The sequence below is a fragment of the Brachyhypopomus gauderio genome, unplaced genomic scaffold (genome assembly GCF_052324685.1).
Source record: "Brachyhypopomus gauderio isolate BG-103 unplaced genomic scaffold, BGAUD_0.2 sc34, whole genome shotgun sequence".
NCBI classification, from domain to species: domain Eukaryota; kingdom Metazoa; phylum Chordata; class Actinopteri; order Gymnotiformes; family Hypopomidae; genus Brachyhypopomus; species Brachyhypopomus gauderio.
The window spans coordinates 890265-908732 of record NW_027506866.1 but is presented as its reverse complement, the minus strand read 5'-3'; the positions used below and the strand labels follow the sequence as shown (position 1 = coordinate 908732).

At 47.0% G+C, this 18468-nt stretch overlaps 1 protein-coding gene across 1 annotated transcript in view; it reads left to right on the top strand.

Moving 5' to 3' along the window:
- Positions 1-17718, top strand: part of prkdc (protein kinase, DNA-activated, catalytic subunit) — a 42171-nt gene extending 24453 nt beyond the window's left edge. Inside the window, exons 60-86 of the mRNA XM_076984733.1 lie at positions 65-180; positions 308-439; positions 652-831; positions 1200-1411; positions 1552-1690; positions 1909-2097; positions 4213-4437; positions 4648-4756; positions 4985-5087; positions 7634-7793; positions 7899-8073; positions 8193-8374; positions 8954-9134; positions 9337-9497; positions 9722-9933; positions 10024-10111; positions 12381-12524; positions 12633-12840; positions 13347-13414; positions 14062-14282; positions 14667-14759; positions 14963-15043; positions 15138-15209; positions 15728-15929; positions 16133-16321; positions 16525-16664; positions 17023-17718. Of these exons, the coding sequence (XP_076840848.1) occupies positions 65-180; positions 308-439; positions 652-831; positions 1200-1411; positions 1552-1690; positions 1909-2097; positions 4213-4437; positions 4648-4756; positions 4985-5087; positions 7634-7793; positions 7899-8073; positions 8193-8374; positions 8954-9134; positions 9337-9497; positions 9722-9933; positions 10024-10111; positions 12381-12524; positions 12633-12840; positions 13347-13414; positions 14062-14282; positions 14667-14759; positions 14963-15043; positions 15138-15209; positions 15728-15929; positions 16133-16321; positions 16525-16664; positions 17023-17227 (4187 nt within the window). The 3' untranslated portion in view covers positions 17228-17718. The remainder of the gene's footprint in view (positions 1-64; positions 181-307; positions 440-651; positions 832-1199; positions 1412-1551; positions 1691-1908; positions 2098-4212; positions 4438-4647; positions 4757-4984; positions 5088-7633; positions 7794-7898; positions 8074-8192; positions 8375-8953; positions 9135-9336; positions 9498-9721; positions 9934-10023; positions 10112-12380; positions 12525-12632; positions 12841-13346; positions 13415-14061; positions 14283-14666; positions 14760-14962; positions 15044-15137; positions 15210-15727; positions 15930-16132; positions 16322-16524; positions 16665-17022) is intronic.
- The last annotated feature ends 750 nt before the right edge of the window (positions 17719-18468 follow it).

The window sequence follows — 18468 nt, the reverse complement described above, 5'->3', positions numbered from 1 at the left end:
GAGTACTAACGCGGTACGATTGTAGCACGTTGTTGCAGCACGCGTGCGTCTGTCTTCCCTGCAGCTGAACGGGAGAAGCGTGCCGACATCTTAAGGCTGAGGCGACGGTTCCTGAAGGACAAGGAGAAGGAGAACATTAAATTTGCCAAGAGGGAGATCCAGTCACAAAGGATCGAAAGGGTAGAGCTCACGTGCTGATGAAAAGGAGAGACATTTCCTAATATGTGGGAGGTGCTGTGTTTGGGTTGTGGTTTGTGGTGTCTTTTTTCTAAATGTACACTGTGGCTCTTGTCTCTGCGTGGAGCAGGAGAAGAGGGCAGAACTGAACGTGCAGCGGGAAGCTCAGGTGACCTTGTACCGCAGCTACAGGGTGGGAGACCTGCCCGACATCCAGATCCCACACAGCAGTCTGATCGCCCCCTTACAGGCCCTGGCACAGGTGTGTGTGTGTGTGTGTGTGTGTGTGTGTGTGTGTGTGTGTGTGTGTGTGTGTGTGTGTGTGTGTGTGTGTGTGTGTGTGTGTGTGTGTGTGTGTACACGTGTACGTACGAGCTGATCCACACACTCCCACCCTGTGCGTTTTGCCGTTTGGATCTTGTTAGTGGGTATCCACGTTGATGCTCTTCCTCCTCTGACTTGTGCCGACCCCAGAGGGACGCCACTCTGGCCAAACAGCTCTTCAGCTCCTTGTTTGCGGGTGTGCTGGTCAAAATGGAGCAAACCAAACCTTCGAAAGAACGGGATTCCATTTTGAAGGATCTCCTGCAGAACATGAACAACTTCCTGCTCAAGAGCACCAACTACTTCCCACCATTTATTGCTTGTGTGCAAGTAAGTGGCCGGTATGGGCCAGAAGGTTTCAGCATAATAACAGAGCTATTGGTCCAATTAATACTGTAGGGCTGTGAGCATAGCACTCATAGTTAACATGGAAGGTTTTTGAAGATTTTACTACATTTGAAGCATTGAAGCATGAAGGTACTGGAGACAGAGGTCCTTCAGTTGGGCAACCAAAGTGCTTCTGAAAGATGGTAATATATGTTGTGTAACAGTAATAATAATAGAGTACATCTTGGTTCACATATGTAGTCTTCCCGCTGGATCAGATGAGCCAGGTCACTGTTTTGAGGGTTGGAATTGGAGCTGCTGCGTTATGAAGCATTGCGTCCACACTCAGGACCCAACGGCTCTCTCTGCAGGACATGTGTTACCAGCACAGCGCCCTCCTGGACCTGCGGCCCGCCAGCGTCAGCGCCAGCTGCCTGGCCAGCCTGCAGCAGCCCGTGGGTATCCTCCTGTTAGAGAAGAGCCTGCTGCACTTCGGTGCCGTGACCAGCGAGCCTCCCTCCAAACGGGCACGCACCCAGAGGGAGCTGCCCCCCGACACCGAGCGCTGGATCCATCTAGCAAAGTGAGCTCATCCTAAACCCCCCCGGGTTCTCCGCACTTGCAGTTGACTCGAAGGTGTATCACGGGGGATTCGACGTTGCGGGTTGTTAATGTAACACGTGTTCTGGGTTAAAATGGAGTCGTCTTCTCTCAAACTCTTAGGCTGTACAGGTCTCTGGGGGATTACGATGTGGTGAGGGGCATCTTCGGCGGTAAGGTCGGCACCAAGTCCATCACGTGCACGGCACTACAGGCGGAAGCCAAGGGCGACTACAAGGAGGCGGTGAATCTCTACAACGAGGTAACGACACGCACCGAAGCTCCATCAAGAGGCCATGTTGCTTTCTGAGTGGCGTCATATCAAGCATTCAAGAACCATTAGCTAAAATCAGTTGGTCGTCGCTGACCAGGTTGATCAAAGCAGATCTCGTCTGTCTTTTAGTTCTGCTGCTAGCGTTCAGTAGGAAAACTGAACTGTTTTTATTGCCATAATCCCGGCGCTGTGCACCTCTGGCTCAGGCCCTGAACGCAGAGGAGTGGATGGACGGAGAACCAACTAACACAGAGAAGGACTTCTGGGAGACGGCGGCACTGGAGGCCTACAACCACCTGACCGAGTGGAAGTCCCTGCAGTACTGTGCCACGGTCAATATAGACAGCAGCTCCCCAGTCAGCCTGGACAAGATGTGGGATGACCCATTTTATCAGGTGGATTGTTTCTGTCCATCAAAAATGTCTGCTATTGATGTAAAAGTTTGACACAGATGTGTTATCCTCACTTTTGTTTAATTATTTTGCTCTTTTACTTTTACTTGAAGATGACATGATGTTAAAAAAAAAGTAATACAGTATTACAGTAAATTATTAATCAAATTATTAATAAAGTAATATAGCCGCAAGCAGCGATTGGTGGGTTCACACACAAATATGCATTTTGGTCTCATTAGGCAAAAAGAAGCCCAAAAGGTCCTTTAGACCTAAAAGTGAAAAGATGTTTCAGTGGAAAAAATGGCTAAATATATTAATGTGCAAAAAAAGGTTCAATTGAGGCACTAAAGGCTCAAAAGGTTCAAAATAAATTGTATTGGCAAAATGATTCAGATCACAGAACTAAATCACATGCTGAGATCAGCTTTGTGTGTGTTTGTGTGGTGTTTCATGTGAGAAATAGTTTTCAGTCAGTTCCGGAATTTGGCCACTAGATGGAGCTCAAGTACTACCATACAGATATTATAGTGACAAAGACATTTTAGTGAATAAAAAAGTTCATTTCTGGTCAGGCAGTGCACTTTTTGTTATGAGATGTAAATGCAATGTTATAGACCTAATTGATCTGAATCATACAAGACCCATTACTTGTCTGTAATCTTTATAACATGATTGCAGCATGAGTTTTTATGATTTCTTAGGTTTTTGGGTACTGTAGCGCCCCCGACAGGCCGATTTGAACCAAACTTGGCATTCCTCACAAGGACCTCAGTCTATAAAAGCCTTTCAAACTGGGAGTTGATCACTTACATGAGTTATTGTAATATAGGTCATATATATGGCATGGCCACAATGATATAATTGGAAAATGGACCAATCAGAAAAATAAAAATCAGTTTTTAATCAGTTTTTACCTCCAGAGTCTACAGATTATGCTAATACCAATTTTTCCATAATTGGATCAAATTCCTAGGACTAGTTCGAAAGGGATATTTTCAAACAATTGATAAATGTGACAAAAGTATGCATTTTTTAATAGGACTTGTAATTGCAAAGTTGTCATGTGTACTGCAAGGAATTAAAAAAATCAAGCTGCATGTTCCTAAGTGAAAATATGGAGGTGTTGTGCATGATTTTCACAGATAGTGCCACCTAGTGGCCTAATGTTTTGAAACTGCACAGCATGGCACAGAGTCCTGAGATATGCCTAGTGGTCAGGTTTCATATTGATTGGCCAATGTTAAGTCTGTCAAATGTCCAAAACCAATTAATTGGCTCATGGAGGCCATGTTTTTTGAGTGATGTCATCATTGTGTGCCTTGATACCTCTTGACCCCATGATGATGCATGTAAAGTTTTGGCTTGATGTGACTAATTTTTTTTTCTTTCTGAGAAACAGTTTTTTCCATGTTATAGCGCCCTCTATTGGACAATCGTGGCCAGATTTTGACCTGTGACCTCGAACTCATATGCCCTAACAGCTGATCAAGTTTCATGAAGATTGGTCAAAGCATTGCTGAGATATAGCTGCTGAAGTAAATTCGGCCACGCCTCAGAGCTATTGATTGACATGTGACAACCAGACTGTATGGAAATGTCAAAATGTTTTTAAGCAGTCTTGATAATGAGATTCATCGGAGTAGTAGTATATCAAGACTGTGGTGAAAACATGAAAAACCAAGGACTAGTATAAAAAAAAGTAGGTTTTGCATATTATGCAAATTAGCAAAAAATCTAGGTCCTACGGTTTGGGAGATATGGACCAAAACACAAAAAGGTGCACTATAGCGCCACCATCTGGCCAATGTGGGTCCCTGTCTACATTTCTCTCATTGTGCCTCTGCTGCACCTTGCTGCCAAGTTTGGTCTTTCTGGGCCTTACGGTTTAGGATGCAGTATGCGTTTTACAGGGGGAAAAATTATAATAAGAAGAAAAATCCAAGCAAAAACAATAGGTTTCCCACACTACGTGTGTGAACCCTAATCACAGTAAAATTCAACTTGGCCCGTCTCAGAGACGTGTAGCCACGGAGTGCAGGTTGCTGTGCCCGAACTGAAGATGTGAAGTTGGCTGGCTAACCCGAGACCCGCGTGTCACTCTGGCGCCCCCTACAGGACACGTACCTGCAGTACATGGTGCGCAGCATGCTGAAGCAGCTCCAGCTGGGCTCCAGGGACCAGGCCCTGCTCAGCTTTGTGGACGCTGCCATGAAGGTGGAGGAGCGTAAGCTGGTGATGGAGAGCCAGTACAGCCAGGAGCTCAGTCTGCTCTACATCCTGCAGGAAGACTACGACCGAGCCACATACTACGCCAACCACTGCATGCAAGTTTTCATGCAGGTCAGTCTCTGCCCTGCGTGGTACAACTGGTATAATTTCCCAGCCTGAGCCGTAAAGAATATCCACGCCGATGTTTTTGGATCAGTGTCCTGGTTATTGAAAAAGGTGATGTTAATCAGACAGAGGCTTACTGGTATGTTAAGATGAATGTACGCTTCAAATAGCCAGAGTCCATCAGAACGGGCCTCTCTCCCCCTCCGTCTCCTGCAGAACTACTCCAGTATCGACCCGCTGCTGGGTGCCAGCCGTCTGACTGTGTTGCAGTCAGTGCAGCCTCTCACAGAGATCCAGGACTTCCTGCGATACATCACTGGAGAGGGTAAACCAGCTACGTCCTCATTAATGCACTTAGGAAGGCCATGTGGCATGTTGCCTCCAATATTAGTTGTTTTATATGCTACATGCAAACTCCAACTATCCTTAGCTTAATTATTAAGTGCTTGGTGCAAAAAAAGGCACTTTTCATTGTAGTTTGTGTGTGTATGTGTTAAATGAGATTCATGTGTTGGGATCTCCCCACCTTTAATCCAGTTCTTCTCTTCGCCAGTGTCAGTAGGTTCTCTGAAGAGTGTGATGAAGAGATGGACCAGCCGCTACCCTGATGCCACAATCGACCCCATGAACGTGTGGGATGACATCATCACGTCTCGGTGAGTCCGCTTGCTGATTTTACAGCTTAAAATGTCAAATTAATGCTTTGGTTACATGTTTTCATCTTAACCCTCCTGTCGTGTTCGGGTCAAATCTGACCGATTTAGAACTTAAACCACTCATAAATATTGTGTTTTACATCTGATTGCTGCAAGGCCTTATGCCATCCTCCACACTATGCACTGGAACATATAAAAGTGATGATCATCTTTTTCATTGAATTTTGAGTGTTTTAAACCAACGTTTTACATCTGTGTTGTTGCCGGTCAAGCGTGACCATCACAGGAAATGAATGGGTATTCAGAATATATTCATCTATCAGACAGAAAACATCCCCATACACACTCACACACACACCTATACACAGCTACACACACAGACACACACCTACACACACACACACACAGACACACACACACACACTCACTCACACACACCTACACACACAGACACACACCTACACACACACCACACACACACACACTCGCGCTCTCTCTCTCTCTCACACACACACACACACACACACACACACACACACACACACCTAAACACACACACACACACCTAAACACACCTACACACACACCTACACACACACACACACACACACACACACACACACACACACCTACACACACACTCACTCACTCACTCGCTCACACACACACCTACACACACAGACACACACACATACAGACACACCTACACACACAGACACACACATACACATGTTGTGCCTATGTTTGCAAGGCCCCTCTGATCTGAGTGTGACATGCCACTCATGTGCATGAATTCACACACACACACACACACACACTCACTCACTCACTCACACACCTACACACACCTAAACACACACAGACTCACACACACCTAAACACACACAGACACACACACATACAGACACACCTACACACACACACACACATGTTGTGCCTATGTTTGCAAGGCCCCTCTGATCTGAGTGTGACATGCCACTCATGTGCATGAATTCACACACACACACACTCACTCACTCACACACCTACACACACCTAAACACACACAGACTCACACACACCTAAACACACACAGACACACACACACACACACAGACACACACACACACATGTTATGCCTATGTTTGCAAGGCCCCTCTGATCGGAGTGTGACATGCCACTCGTGCATGAATTCACACACACGCACACACTCACTCACTCACACACCTACACACACCTAAACACACACAGACTCACACACACCTAAACACACACAGACACACACACACACACCTACACACACAGACACACACACACACACATGTTATGCCTATGTTTGCAAGGCCCCTCTGATCTGAGTGTGACATGCCACTCGTGCATGAATTCACACACACACACACTCACTCACTCACACACCTACACACACCTAAACACACACAGACTCACACACACCTAAACACACACAGACACACACACACACACCTACACACACAGACACACACACACACATGTTATGCCTATGTTTGCAAGGCCCCTCTGATCTGAGTGTGACATGCCACTCGTGCATGAATTCACACACACGCACACACTCACTCACTCACACACCTACACACACCTAAACACACACAGACTCACACACACCTAAACACACACAGACACACACACACACACCTACACACATGTTATGCCTATGTTTGCAAGGCCCCTCTGATCTGAGTGTGACATGCCACTCGTGCATGAATTCACACACACGCACACACTCACTCACTCACTCACACACCTACACACACACCTAAACACACACAGACACACACACACACACACACACACACACACACACACACACCTACAGACACAGACACATGTTATGCCTATGTTTGCAAGGCACACTCTGATCTGAGTGTGACATGCCACTCGTGCATGAATTTACATGCGCGCGTGCACACACACACACACACACACACACACACTCACTCACTCACTCATTCACACACACACCTACACACACACACTCACTCACTCATTCACACACACACCTACACACACACCTAAACACACACACACACACCCCTAAACACACACAGACACTCACACACACACACACCTACACACACAGACACACACACAGACACACAGACACACCTACACACACACCTACAGACACAGACACACACACGTTATGCCGGTGTTTGCAAGGTGGTGTTTGCAAGGGTTTTTTGTGTGTTAAAACAGACCGGTCTCTGAAGACCGGGAACACTAAAGTAAAAAACGTGAGGTCAACAAAACCGAAGGGTTAAAGGTCTTCTGGTAATACAAATGGCTGGAAACCCCTTGTTTTAGACTAAAACTACAATGCTACCAAGTTAGTGCCACTGTGTCTTGAGGACGGTCAACCTCCTCCACTAATATCTGTGCTTCTGTGACTAGAAACCAGTGATGAATTGGGCAGTGACTAATGACGCTAGCCTGTGTAATCAGTGCGTGTTAAACAGGTGTATCAGTCAGTACAGCGTGTTTCTAATCTTCCAGGAGTGTGTGTGCTATAATAAATCTCCTCTGTCTGCCAGTTGTTTCTTCCTGGATAAGATCTGGGAGAAGCTGAGTTCTTCTCCGGCTGCCAGTGTGGAGGTGGACGGTGATGAGCAGGACATGGAGAACATAGCCGCCCTGGTGAAGGAGTGCAAGTTTAGCATGAAGCTCACCATGGCGGACAGTGCCTGGAAACAGGTGTGACAGAGTTGTGATGAGTCAGCAGGTTTAACAGAAACTGGCTCAAACTGGGACTGAAAACACAGCGTGTAAAATGTTTTGTCTGCGCTGCCGTTGTTGCAGAACAACTTCTGCGTGTCGACCAAGCTGCTGAAGGAGCTTCACAGGGAGGCGAAGATGGACAGCGGCCTGTTACAGCGCTGGGTCCACAGCTTCACCCGCTTCACCCAGCGCAGGAGCTCCACCCTGGGCCCCGCTGAGCAGATCAGCTCCCTGCTCAAGACCCTGCCACTGCTGGGTAGGACCTGAACCTTCACTCAGTCATATCGCCAAAGAACATAGTGAAACATATCACATATCTCCACGTGTTCTAGTCGTGTAGGTCTCTTTATTGTGTGATTCACGTTTGTTGTGTAGAGGAGACGGAGAGAAAGGGTGAGGCCTCTGGCACCGTGTGGAGGGACCAGAAGATCCTGCTGGGCTCCACCATGGACCTTCTGGCCAGCGCGGTGGCCAGTAGTCCCTCCACCTTGGAGGCTCTGGGAGAAGAGAAGACACGGAGACTTCTGGAACTTTCCAAAGCCTCCTCGACTGACCAGGTAGCCTGTTCTTCTTTTTCCCCTCATAGTTGAATTGAAATAATATCAAATATTGTAAACATGATTGTCAGATTCTTTTAATCAGTTCACCAAAACATGACCAGATCTGAACAAACCCATGATCATCACACACACTGCCTCAAAGAACTCTGACTGAAGCCTGAATGTTTTCATAACTAGCAACACTTTAGCCTTTTCTGTGTGTGTGTGTGGGTGGTTTTCCTTCATATATTTTTGTCATACATTTTATATTAAAAATTTTCCACTTTTAAACATGTTTTTCCTTGCCACTATTGCTCATTAAGGATCTGGACCCATACTGTTGTATGTGATTTTAAAAAGCACTATATAAATACATATGACTTTATAAACAAAGAATACCCACGTTCAGATGAAAAAATCTTATGCTGCCAAAATCCACTGTTGAAAACGACGTAGTTTTTATATTGAGGAAAAAAACCCCATAGGCTGAGGAGGCAGATGAATTCTGACGGTTAATCCCAAACCATCCAGAACGTATTCCCTCCCGCCACACATACCTGCTGACCAGTCACCCTGTCTGTCCTGCGGGAGCTGTAGGTGGTGGAGGGGTTGCAGCACCACGCTCTGGAGCTGCTCCACAGCGCCACCCGCAGGGCTGAGGAAGAGGAGCAGTCGTTCAGTCACAAGCACGTGGACACGGAGGGCATCGCGGAGGCCTACATGACTCTCGCCAGCTTCTGTGACCGTAGACTAAGGGAGCATGAACAGAAAGAAGAAGGTAAAATGAGGGATTGTGTACCAACATGGCACCCCCTATATAGCACATATTAAGGGGAGCTCGGCCTAGATATAGAACTATAAACATGGACTTGTACTAGCTGGGCCACCCAATGGAGGACGGGTTCCCTGTTGAGTCTCTGCATAGGGTCACTGAGGTGATTCGAGACGGGGCTGATGGTAGCGCTGTCGATGGTTTTCAGTGAGCAGTTCTCTCAAGATGCAGAGCTGGCCTACCCATGTGGTGGTGATGATGTTGAGGGCTCTAAAGCTCCACTCGGAGGACGCCAGACTCAAGTTCCCCCGCTTGCTGCAGCTGGTGGAGCTCTACCCTGCGGAGACGCTGGACGTGATGACCAAAGAGGTGGGACAGGTCTCTGGACGTGTCTCGGGGGGCAGAGACGTCTCAGGGTGGGGGTGGGGGGGGGTTTGGTTATATCTCGGTGTGTGCCAGTCAGAAAAATTGAGTATGGAATTGTTCTTGTGATACCTCCCAAATTTACTGTTATATTTTAATAATCTAGTTTATTGGAGGTTTGTAATTTCTTTAAGGCGGACCCTAATGGTGGCCATGTTGCATTTTGATAGGTGGTGAATGTGCCATGTTGGAAGCTGATTGGCTGGATCAGTCAGATGATGGCCCTATTGGACAAGCCAGAGGCAGTGGCGGTTCAGCGTGTAATAGAGGCGATTGCGGAGAGCTACCCTCAGGCCCTCGCCTACTCCATCATGATAAGCAGCGAGAGCTACAAGTTTGAGGAGTCCGCCAGCGGCCACAGGAACCGGGAGTTTGTGGAGAAGTATGCAGTGTTTTATTTAGGAATTACACTCTGGTAGGATGATGTGTGTGTAATTGGTGAATGTGAACATGTGTGTGTGTGTGTTTGTAGGCTGAAGTCAGTGCTGGATAAAGGAGGAGTCATTCAAGAGTTTGTTGGTGCTCTTCTGCAGCTCACTAACCCTGAAATGCTCTTCAAGGTACTTCAAGATGGTTCCTTTTCAGACCTTTTTAAGAAACAAATCTGTGTAGAACTGATGCAGTTAATACGTCCTGACCATAAGGTGCCATTCTAGAGGAGTGACTAAGAAAATCATTTATTTTGGTGGCACAGGTGAAACACCCTCCTCAATTTTAAGTTGACCAGTTTTTCTGTTTTGAGCGCCTGATAAGCCACTGTTGACTGATCAGGTTGATAAAGGTAAAGGTTACATAAATTATGTTTAAGAAAAAAATATCAAATTGGGTCCACGTCAACAGAATTAGATGGGACTAAACTTAATGAAGTCAGTTCTGGTTGATACACCAGCCATGATGGGCACGAAATATCTTCCTTGAGGCCTATTTCACACACCAGCTTACAATTCAGCATAGTATGTCAAATAATGCAGATTTCTGTTTTGCTGAAAATGTAAACATGGCCTGAAAATCCTGCAGCACTGAATCTGTATTCTGATGTGTGTGTGCAGTGTTGACTCTGTTGTGTTGTGTTCAGGCCCGTTGACAGTCTTGCTGGGGCCCGGGACAAGAAAGTTTCATGTGACACACCCCCCCCCCCCCTCCCCCCGCGCGCACGTCATTTGAATTTCCTCTGTAGCAGACAATCCTTGTGTTAGGTCATATAGTATATAATATAGCCACACATCAAAGCTGTTTCTGACAGCTGACTGGTTTATACTTGACGCGTTGCAGTTCGCGCGGCGAAAATGACGTAATCGCTGTGGCAACGCCCGTGCGAGAGCCTCACGCGCTGTCGATTCGCGAGGTGTGCACCTCTCGAATTTTGTAACTTCCCGTGCGCCGCGCTTCAGCGCAATGAACAAAGTCATGTATGCAGGGTTCATACACCACAGCGCAAACTTTAATGCCATACAAGTGGAATTCAAGCACTTGTACGTCATTTTAAAGGTCCATTTCAATATTTTCCAGCACGTTAAACTTAATTAAGTTAAATATTTATACATATACTCGAAATGATTCGATATAATTCGCTTTTTTAATCACATTATTTAATGGTGGTTTATTTTAAAAAAAACGCCCAATCTTAACGTCTTCACGTTCTCTCATGTTTCGTCCTGGAATTACAAGAGACTCGTATTTGTTAATGTAATACAAGAGGACTGTTCAGTCAGACAGATATTTGTTGTAAAACCAAGTAGTTACAATTTCAAGCATTTTCAAGTACTTTAGCCTAAATTCCAGCACTTTTCAACCCTGGAACACAATGCAACTAAAATTCGTCAGGTAAATGTTTTTCCTTTCTTTTCTGCGCTACAAATTTCTGTTTACTTTAACTATCCACCACTGTTTCCCGCTGTTGGGCGGGTACCAGCCGGTTACGGTCGGTGCTGGATCAAACCATTTTTCAGTGGGAGGCGGGGGTGTATGCGCTTAATGGAAAATATGCAGATAGGTAAAAAAAAACATATATATTTTAGCCATTGAGCTTATTTTGAGTACAGAATTTCAATTACAGATTCAATACAGAATTTGAGAAAGATTTCAATGCAGAATTTGAGAAAGATTTCAAGATTATTTCAAAATTATAGACTTTAAATAAAAAATAAATTGCTGGGCTCTTTGATGGGCCCCCCTGGCCCTGGGGCCCGGGACAACAGACCCGGTTGTCCCCCCCTGTAGACGGGGCTGGTTGTGTTGTGTGCAGTGTTGACTCTGTATTCTGATGTGTGTGTGCAGTGTTGACTCTGTTGTGTTGTGTTGTGTGCAGTGTTGACTCTGTATTCTGATGTGTGTGTGCAGTGTTGACTCTGTTGTGTTGTGTGCAGTGTTGACTCTGTATTCTGATGTGTGTGTGCAGTGTTGACTCTGTTGTGTTGTGTTGTGTGCAGTGTTGACTCTGTATTCTGATGTGTGTGTGCAGTGTTGACTCTGTTGTGTTGTGTGCAGTGTTGACTCTGTATTCTGATGTGTGTGTGCAGTGTTGACTCTGTTGTGTTGTGTTGTGTGCAGTGTTGACTCTGTATTCTGATGTGTGTGTGCAGTGTTGACTCTGTATTCTGATGTGTGTGTGCAGTGTTGACTCTGTATTCTGATGTGTGTGTGCAGTGTTGACTCTGTTGTGTTGTGTGCAGTGTTGACTCTGTATTCTGATGTGTGTGTGCAGTGTTGACTCTGTATTCTGATGTGTGTGTGCAGTGTTGACTCTGTATTCTGATGTGTGTGTGCAGTGTTGACTCTGTTGCCATCTAAGACTTGGACGGTCTGACTCATTACTTCCCTGTTTGGCAGGACTGGTGGGAAGACCTCAAGAATGAGCTGGAGAAGCCAAACGTGGAGAAGACGACGGTGAGGAAGCTGTATGAAGAAATGAGTGGTGCGCTCTGCAATCTGAAGGCCCAAGGATTTGGATCATTCCGGAAAAAATTTATTAAGGTTCACACACTACCCCCCCCCAATCCCATTTTTACAGGTCCAACAATGTTGCCAATGTTGTAAAACATATTGAGAGCAAGGCTTTTATTCTCTCTGGGGTTGTAACAGGAGTTCTCCAAAGACGTGGAGAAGCTGATGGGCCCCGGGGGCTCGAAGATATTTCAGCAGCGGAAGGACAACAACTATCTGCGTAAAGTAGATGATCTGATTTCCAGAATGAGAGACTTCCAGAAGGAGCCAGGCAACCTGAAGGAGTACTCACCCTGGCTCAGCACCTTCAGAGCGGACACGCTCAAGAACGAGCTGGAGGTGCCAGGTCTGGAGACACCCGCCTGCTGGAGATGAAGGATTACAGGAAGATCCTCCCCTCCCCTCCCCCACATCACTTCAGCTGCCATTTTAGTTGCCATTACTATGAATGTATGCATGGTCCTCATAGAATCAGCAGTCTCGTGCATAATTACTAACACACTATTGCTTCATGAAAATAATCAGATGTCCTACTGTTGGTAATTTAAACAGCACTTTCATAGAACGTTTACACTTATTATGATAGAACAATAGAAAAAGTCTGGAAAGCCTTGAAAGCTCGGCTGAATCTCAGTCTTCACAGTGTTGTTAATTATGTGAAGTCGCAGCTCTGGTGTTTCAGCAGTTCTTATTCCAGATTCAATACTACATTGATTAATTGCTTATCCGTCTCATGTGGCTTTGTCTCCCCTGAAGCACTGAAACTGCATCTGCTCCAGAAATTTGAACGCGCACATTTACGAGTCCCACACACCGATACTTAAGACATGATAATGTGTTGCTTCCCTTCAGGGCAGTATGATGGCAGATGTAAACCTCTCCCAGAGTACCACGCCAAGATCACAGGCTTCGACGAGAGGGTACGTACAAACGGAAGGCCTAAGGAAACGCACCGTACATACGGCGTTCACTAATACTACTGTATATTACTAAAGTAGCATTGCAGGTAGTAAAATGTCTATTTCTTTAACGATACAGTTGTACAGTTCATTTCAGGAAAGGGAAATGTAGTCAGTAGCTCTTTTCATGAACAATCAGTGCATAAGGAATCATATTTATTACATCTAAAGCGCCGGTTTTCCTGTGCTAAAAGCTTGTGGCTTCATTTCAGCAGCTTTGCACTGCTAAGTGTCCTTGAGAATCATTTAATGCGTTCTTTACCCCGCTGACCATGACCCGTCTGTCTTTACCCCGCTGACCGTGAGCCGTCTGTCTTTACCCCGCTGACCGTCAGTCTTTACCCCGCTGACCGTGAGCCGTCTGTCTTTACCCCGCTGACCGTGACCGTCTGTCTTTACCCCGCTGACCGTGACCGTCTGTCTTTACCCCGCTGACCGTGACCGTCTGTCTTTTCCCCGCTGACCGTGACCCATCTGTCTTTACCCTGCTGACCGTGACCCGTCTGTCTTTACCGCGCTGACCGTGACCCGTCTCTTTACCCCGCTGACCGTGACCCGTCTGTCTTTACCGCGCTGACCGTGACCCGTCTGTGCTTGTGTGCCTCAAGGTGAAGGTCATGACCTCCATCCGTCGGCCAAAGCGCCTGGTCGTGCGGGGCGATGACGAGCGGGATCACCCGTTCCTGGTGAAGGGGGGCGAGGACCTCCGGCAGGACCAGCGCATCGAGCAGCTCTTTGGTGTCATGAACATCATCCTGAGGCGGGACGCGTCCTGCTCCCAGCGTGGCCTGACACTCCGCACCTACCAGGTTGTCCCCATAACCAGCAGGTCAGCGCCCACCAAGCCTCACTTCCACTTATCTATGCAAGCTCCATTCCCCACCCCGCCCCTTTCCCCAAACACAGCCCCCCCAACCCTGCCCCTTTTGTCAAACCCCGCCCCCTTTCCCCAAACCCCACCCCTTTCACCAAACCCAGCCCCTCCCCAACCCCGCCCCCTTTTGCCAAACTCCACCCCTTTCACCAAACCCAGCCCCTCCCAACCCTGCCCCCTTTCACCAAACCCCGCCCCCTTTTCGCCACCTGCTGCAGTCAGTGTTTGCTGATTATCATTTAAATAACAAATCTCTCCCTGCTTGTGGATGGTTGGCCTTCCTGGATGTTGTATTGGATGATTGTGCTGTGTTGAGAGGTCTGGTCTGGTCTGTTGTAGGATTGGGCTGATTGAGTGGATGGAGAATACCTGCACACTTAAAGAGTTTCTGGCCAGCAGAAGGACTGAGAGAGAGCTTCAGACCATGACACGGTATGCTAATGATCAGGGGCACGTGCCACACCTGTGCTTCAGGTATACAGATACGTCACCTCAACCCTTACTTACTTACCGCCAACCTATTCAGAATGCAGAGTTTCTGGAGTCTAGTGAAACTAATTCAGGTTTCACATAATATATAAATCCTGTATTCAGATTGTTACACATAACTCGCCTGTGTTTTGTTGGGGTTTTAGGCCTAATCAAATGTATAGTGATTGGATGGGTAAAGTTGCTGGGAAGGTGGATGGAATAAGACAGTACGCAGAGGTGTACAGGTATGTTGTCATTTCCTCCTCTTGTAAACACAATGGTAAACTGTGCTGTCAGGCCTGAGTCTGCTGATGGTGTTTCTTCATGTCTCCACCACAGGAAGGCAGCCCGAGCAGACACTGTAAATAACTTTAAGAGGATTGAGCAGACTGTGCCAGAGGATCTGCTGAGGTGTGTGTGTGTGTGTGTGAGTGTGTGTGTGAGTGTGTGTGTGTGTGTGTGTGTGTGTGTGTGTGTGTGTGTGTGTGTGTGTGTGTGTGTGTGTGTGTGTGTGTGTGTGTGTGTATACTCCTGTCCCACCTCCAGTGTCCTCTTATTACTCTGTTCCATTCATGCTGAGTGGACCATAATTATACAAGAGCTTCCAACTGTCCCGTAGTTCAGAAGGTCCTGTTCCACTTTGTTCTGTTGTCTGTTTGGTACTTTGTCAGCTCCTGTTGGGGTGCTGAGCAGTGGCAAACAGACTGGAGGAATACGGTGTCTATGACTCGGAAAATGCTGTTTATAGCTTAGCGTGAGGGCCCATCTGGGGGATGTAAAGTGGGCAAAACTGAACTGCATTGATGTTCACTCAAATCTTAAAGATTGACATGACACGCTCAGACAGCTGTGATTCATTACGTGTTTCCATGCATGTGTGCGGTGGCGATGACGACGGAGGTGCTGACGGTGCCTCGCGTGTCTTTCAGACGGGCGTTCGTGAGGATTAGCACCACGCCCGAAGCCTTCCTCTCTCTGCGCTCCCACTTCGCCAGCTCACACGCACTTCTCTGCATCAGCCACTGGGCTCTGGGCATCGGGGACCGCCACCTGTCCAACTTCATGATCAACACAGAGACGGGGGGCATGATCGGCATCGACTTCGGCCACGCCTTTGGCTCGGCCACCCAGGTGGGTCCCCCCCCTCGCCCACTGGCCAAAATATTCTTCCTCACAGCTGTGCAGGCCTCTTCATCACTGCCTTTGCAAAACTAAGCAGTAAAAACAACTAGCAAATGAAACGGTGAAATTTCGTCATTGCTGTAATTCTTCATGACGAACCAGTACAACGGTGTTGCGGTGATGGTGCTGACCGTGGTGTCTGGGGTTCGCAGTTCCTGCCGGTGCCAGAGCTGATGCCCTTCCGTCTGACGCAGCAGTTCGTGGGCCTCATGCGGCCCATGGCTGAGTCGGGCCTGATCCGCAGCGTCATGGTGCACTCACTCCGCGCATTCAGACGTGACCCGGACCTGCTGCTCAACACCATGGATGTGTTTGTGAAGGAACCCTCGCTCGACTGGAAGGTGGGCAAACCGTTTTAGTCAGCTGGTCCCCAAACAGTAGGGGGCAGGGGGTCGAGGTTCAACCCCCCCCCCCCCCCCTACCGGCTGAGGGTGTGTGTCTATTGACGTCTCTAGAATAATCCAGTCTTCGATTTACCTCAAGTCCCAGGACTGGCTTCAACAATTAGGTCTCGGGTGTAAATCGGCACTCCGTTTTCCTCCAGAACTTTGAGCTGAAGCAGTTGAAGAAGGGAGGCACGTGGACCGAGAGTGTGGCCACCAAGGAGATCAACTGGTACCCGCTACAAAAGGTCAATTTTGCTCGGAGGAAGCTAGAGGGAACCAATCCCTCTGTTATAACAAGGTATGTCCAGCTATTGCTCAGTGATGGATCTGATTACAGCTTCTCCTGCCTGGAGCCCTTTTCTTTCAACCCCGATTGAGTGTCTCAGTACACTAGATATAGCTGAGGCCACGGGGCACAGTATGGTGTGCCCTTAACATCTATTAGTTTCATGTTCCAAAGTATTTCATGGTTTATTGTACAGTCATTATATTTTGTGGTTTGAAACAGAAGACATTAAAATAGCTGAAGTGACATCTAAATACACGATTACGCAGCTGTTTAGGAATGGTCTGTAAAAATCTGTAAAGGTGTTGGGGGCTAAAGTAAGAGTAAAAACCATGGTGTGTATTTGCGTTGTATGTGTGTTTCTCGTCAGTGAGGAGTTGCGTCTGGGTTTCGAGAAGAGTCCCGCGTTTAAGGGCATGTTGGCCGTGGCTCGGGGCAGCGAGGAGCACAACGTACGAGCCCGTCTCGGAGAGAAAGACCTGAGCGTGGAGGACCAGGTGGACTGTCTCATCGACCAAGCCACCGACGCCAACCTGCTGGGCCGAGTATGGGCAGGCTGGGAACCCTGGATCTGAGCGGGCTTGCGTACCTATTCTCAATACGGACATAATCTCAATACGGACATAATCTCAATACGTACATGTCTAAGCATCCATGTTTCAGCTGGGCTTCTCATGTTGAGTCACGGGTATTGATTTAGTAGCTTTAAGGAACAGCAAAAAACAGTTAGCAAAGTGTATGACCTTTTTATAAGCCGTTTCTACAGTAATTCTAGTTTCCATGTTTGTGGCCTTAGAATGACTCCCTTATGGGGCATTTTCCTGTGTGACCCTGTGCTGCTGTCTGAGTGCTTGTCACGACATTCCACCCTTAGGGCGGAAGTCGATAGATTTATTTTGTTTATTGATGCCTGTGACAGCACAGCTTCCAAACACAATCGGTCTTCCAATAGCAATCTGTCCACTGTGTGAATGGCTGTGGCGATTTAGAGGAGTGATGTGATTGGATATTGATCACTGGAAGACCAGATGTTGGTTCTGGCAAAGTAAATAAACCTCAAAATGAAGTTTTCTTGAAGATCTGGGCTCTTCTCACCTGTTCATACTCTAATTCAAAAAATTTTATACAGAGATAAAACTATGTGCACACATCTGGAATGTAAAGGCATATCAGAGAAATCCAAGCTTTTATTTTCACTCACTTTGGTCTTGAAATGACCACAGTAAGCCATGACTCTTCAGATTTTTTTCTGCGCTAGGAAGCTAACCAGGCAAAAAGCAAAAATCTTTTTGCTAAATTAAAAGCCATGAATTTATATATATGTAAATCATAAAAAATGTATCAGGGCCTGAGAACATTGGCATGCAGGCCCGGAAATCTTGTCATGCATTATGCTTCAGTGTTAACTGCATCACACAGGCAAATTAGGGGCACAGAGAGTGCAGAACTGTCATGTGACCACATGCGCACACAGGACAGTCGGTAAGTAATTGGACATTAAGATAATTGGTCGTTTGGGCGCTGTACTGCAGCCAATTGGAGTTGTAGTGAAGGTTGAGTGGAGCAGCATGGCTGGTTTCATTTCAGTGTGGTTGGATCATGTTTTGCCTGGTGGTTCTGTAAGAGGGTTGTACCCTGTCCACCACACATGGCAGCACCTTTCACAGACGTGGTGCTGTGGTTCGGACCAGCACCACTTCTTCAGACTAGTGCTGTCCTAGACTTGGTACTGGACAGCAGTCTTTATCTGTTGTCTTCAATATATTACTGTGTGCACCAGCGTCTTAAAAATAATATATATCACATGACATTTGCC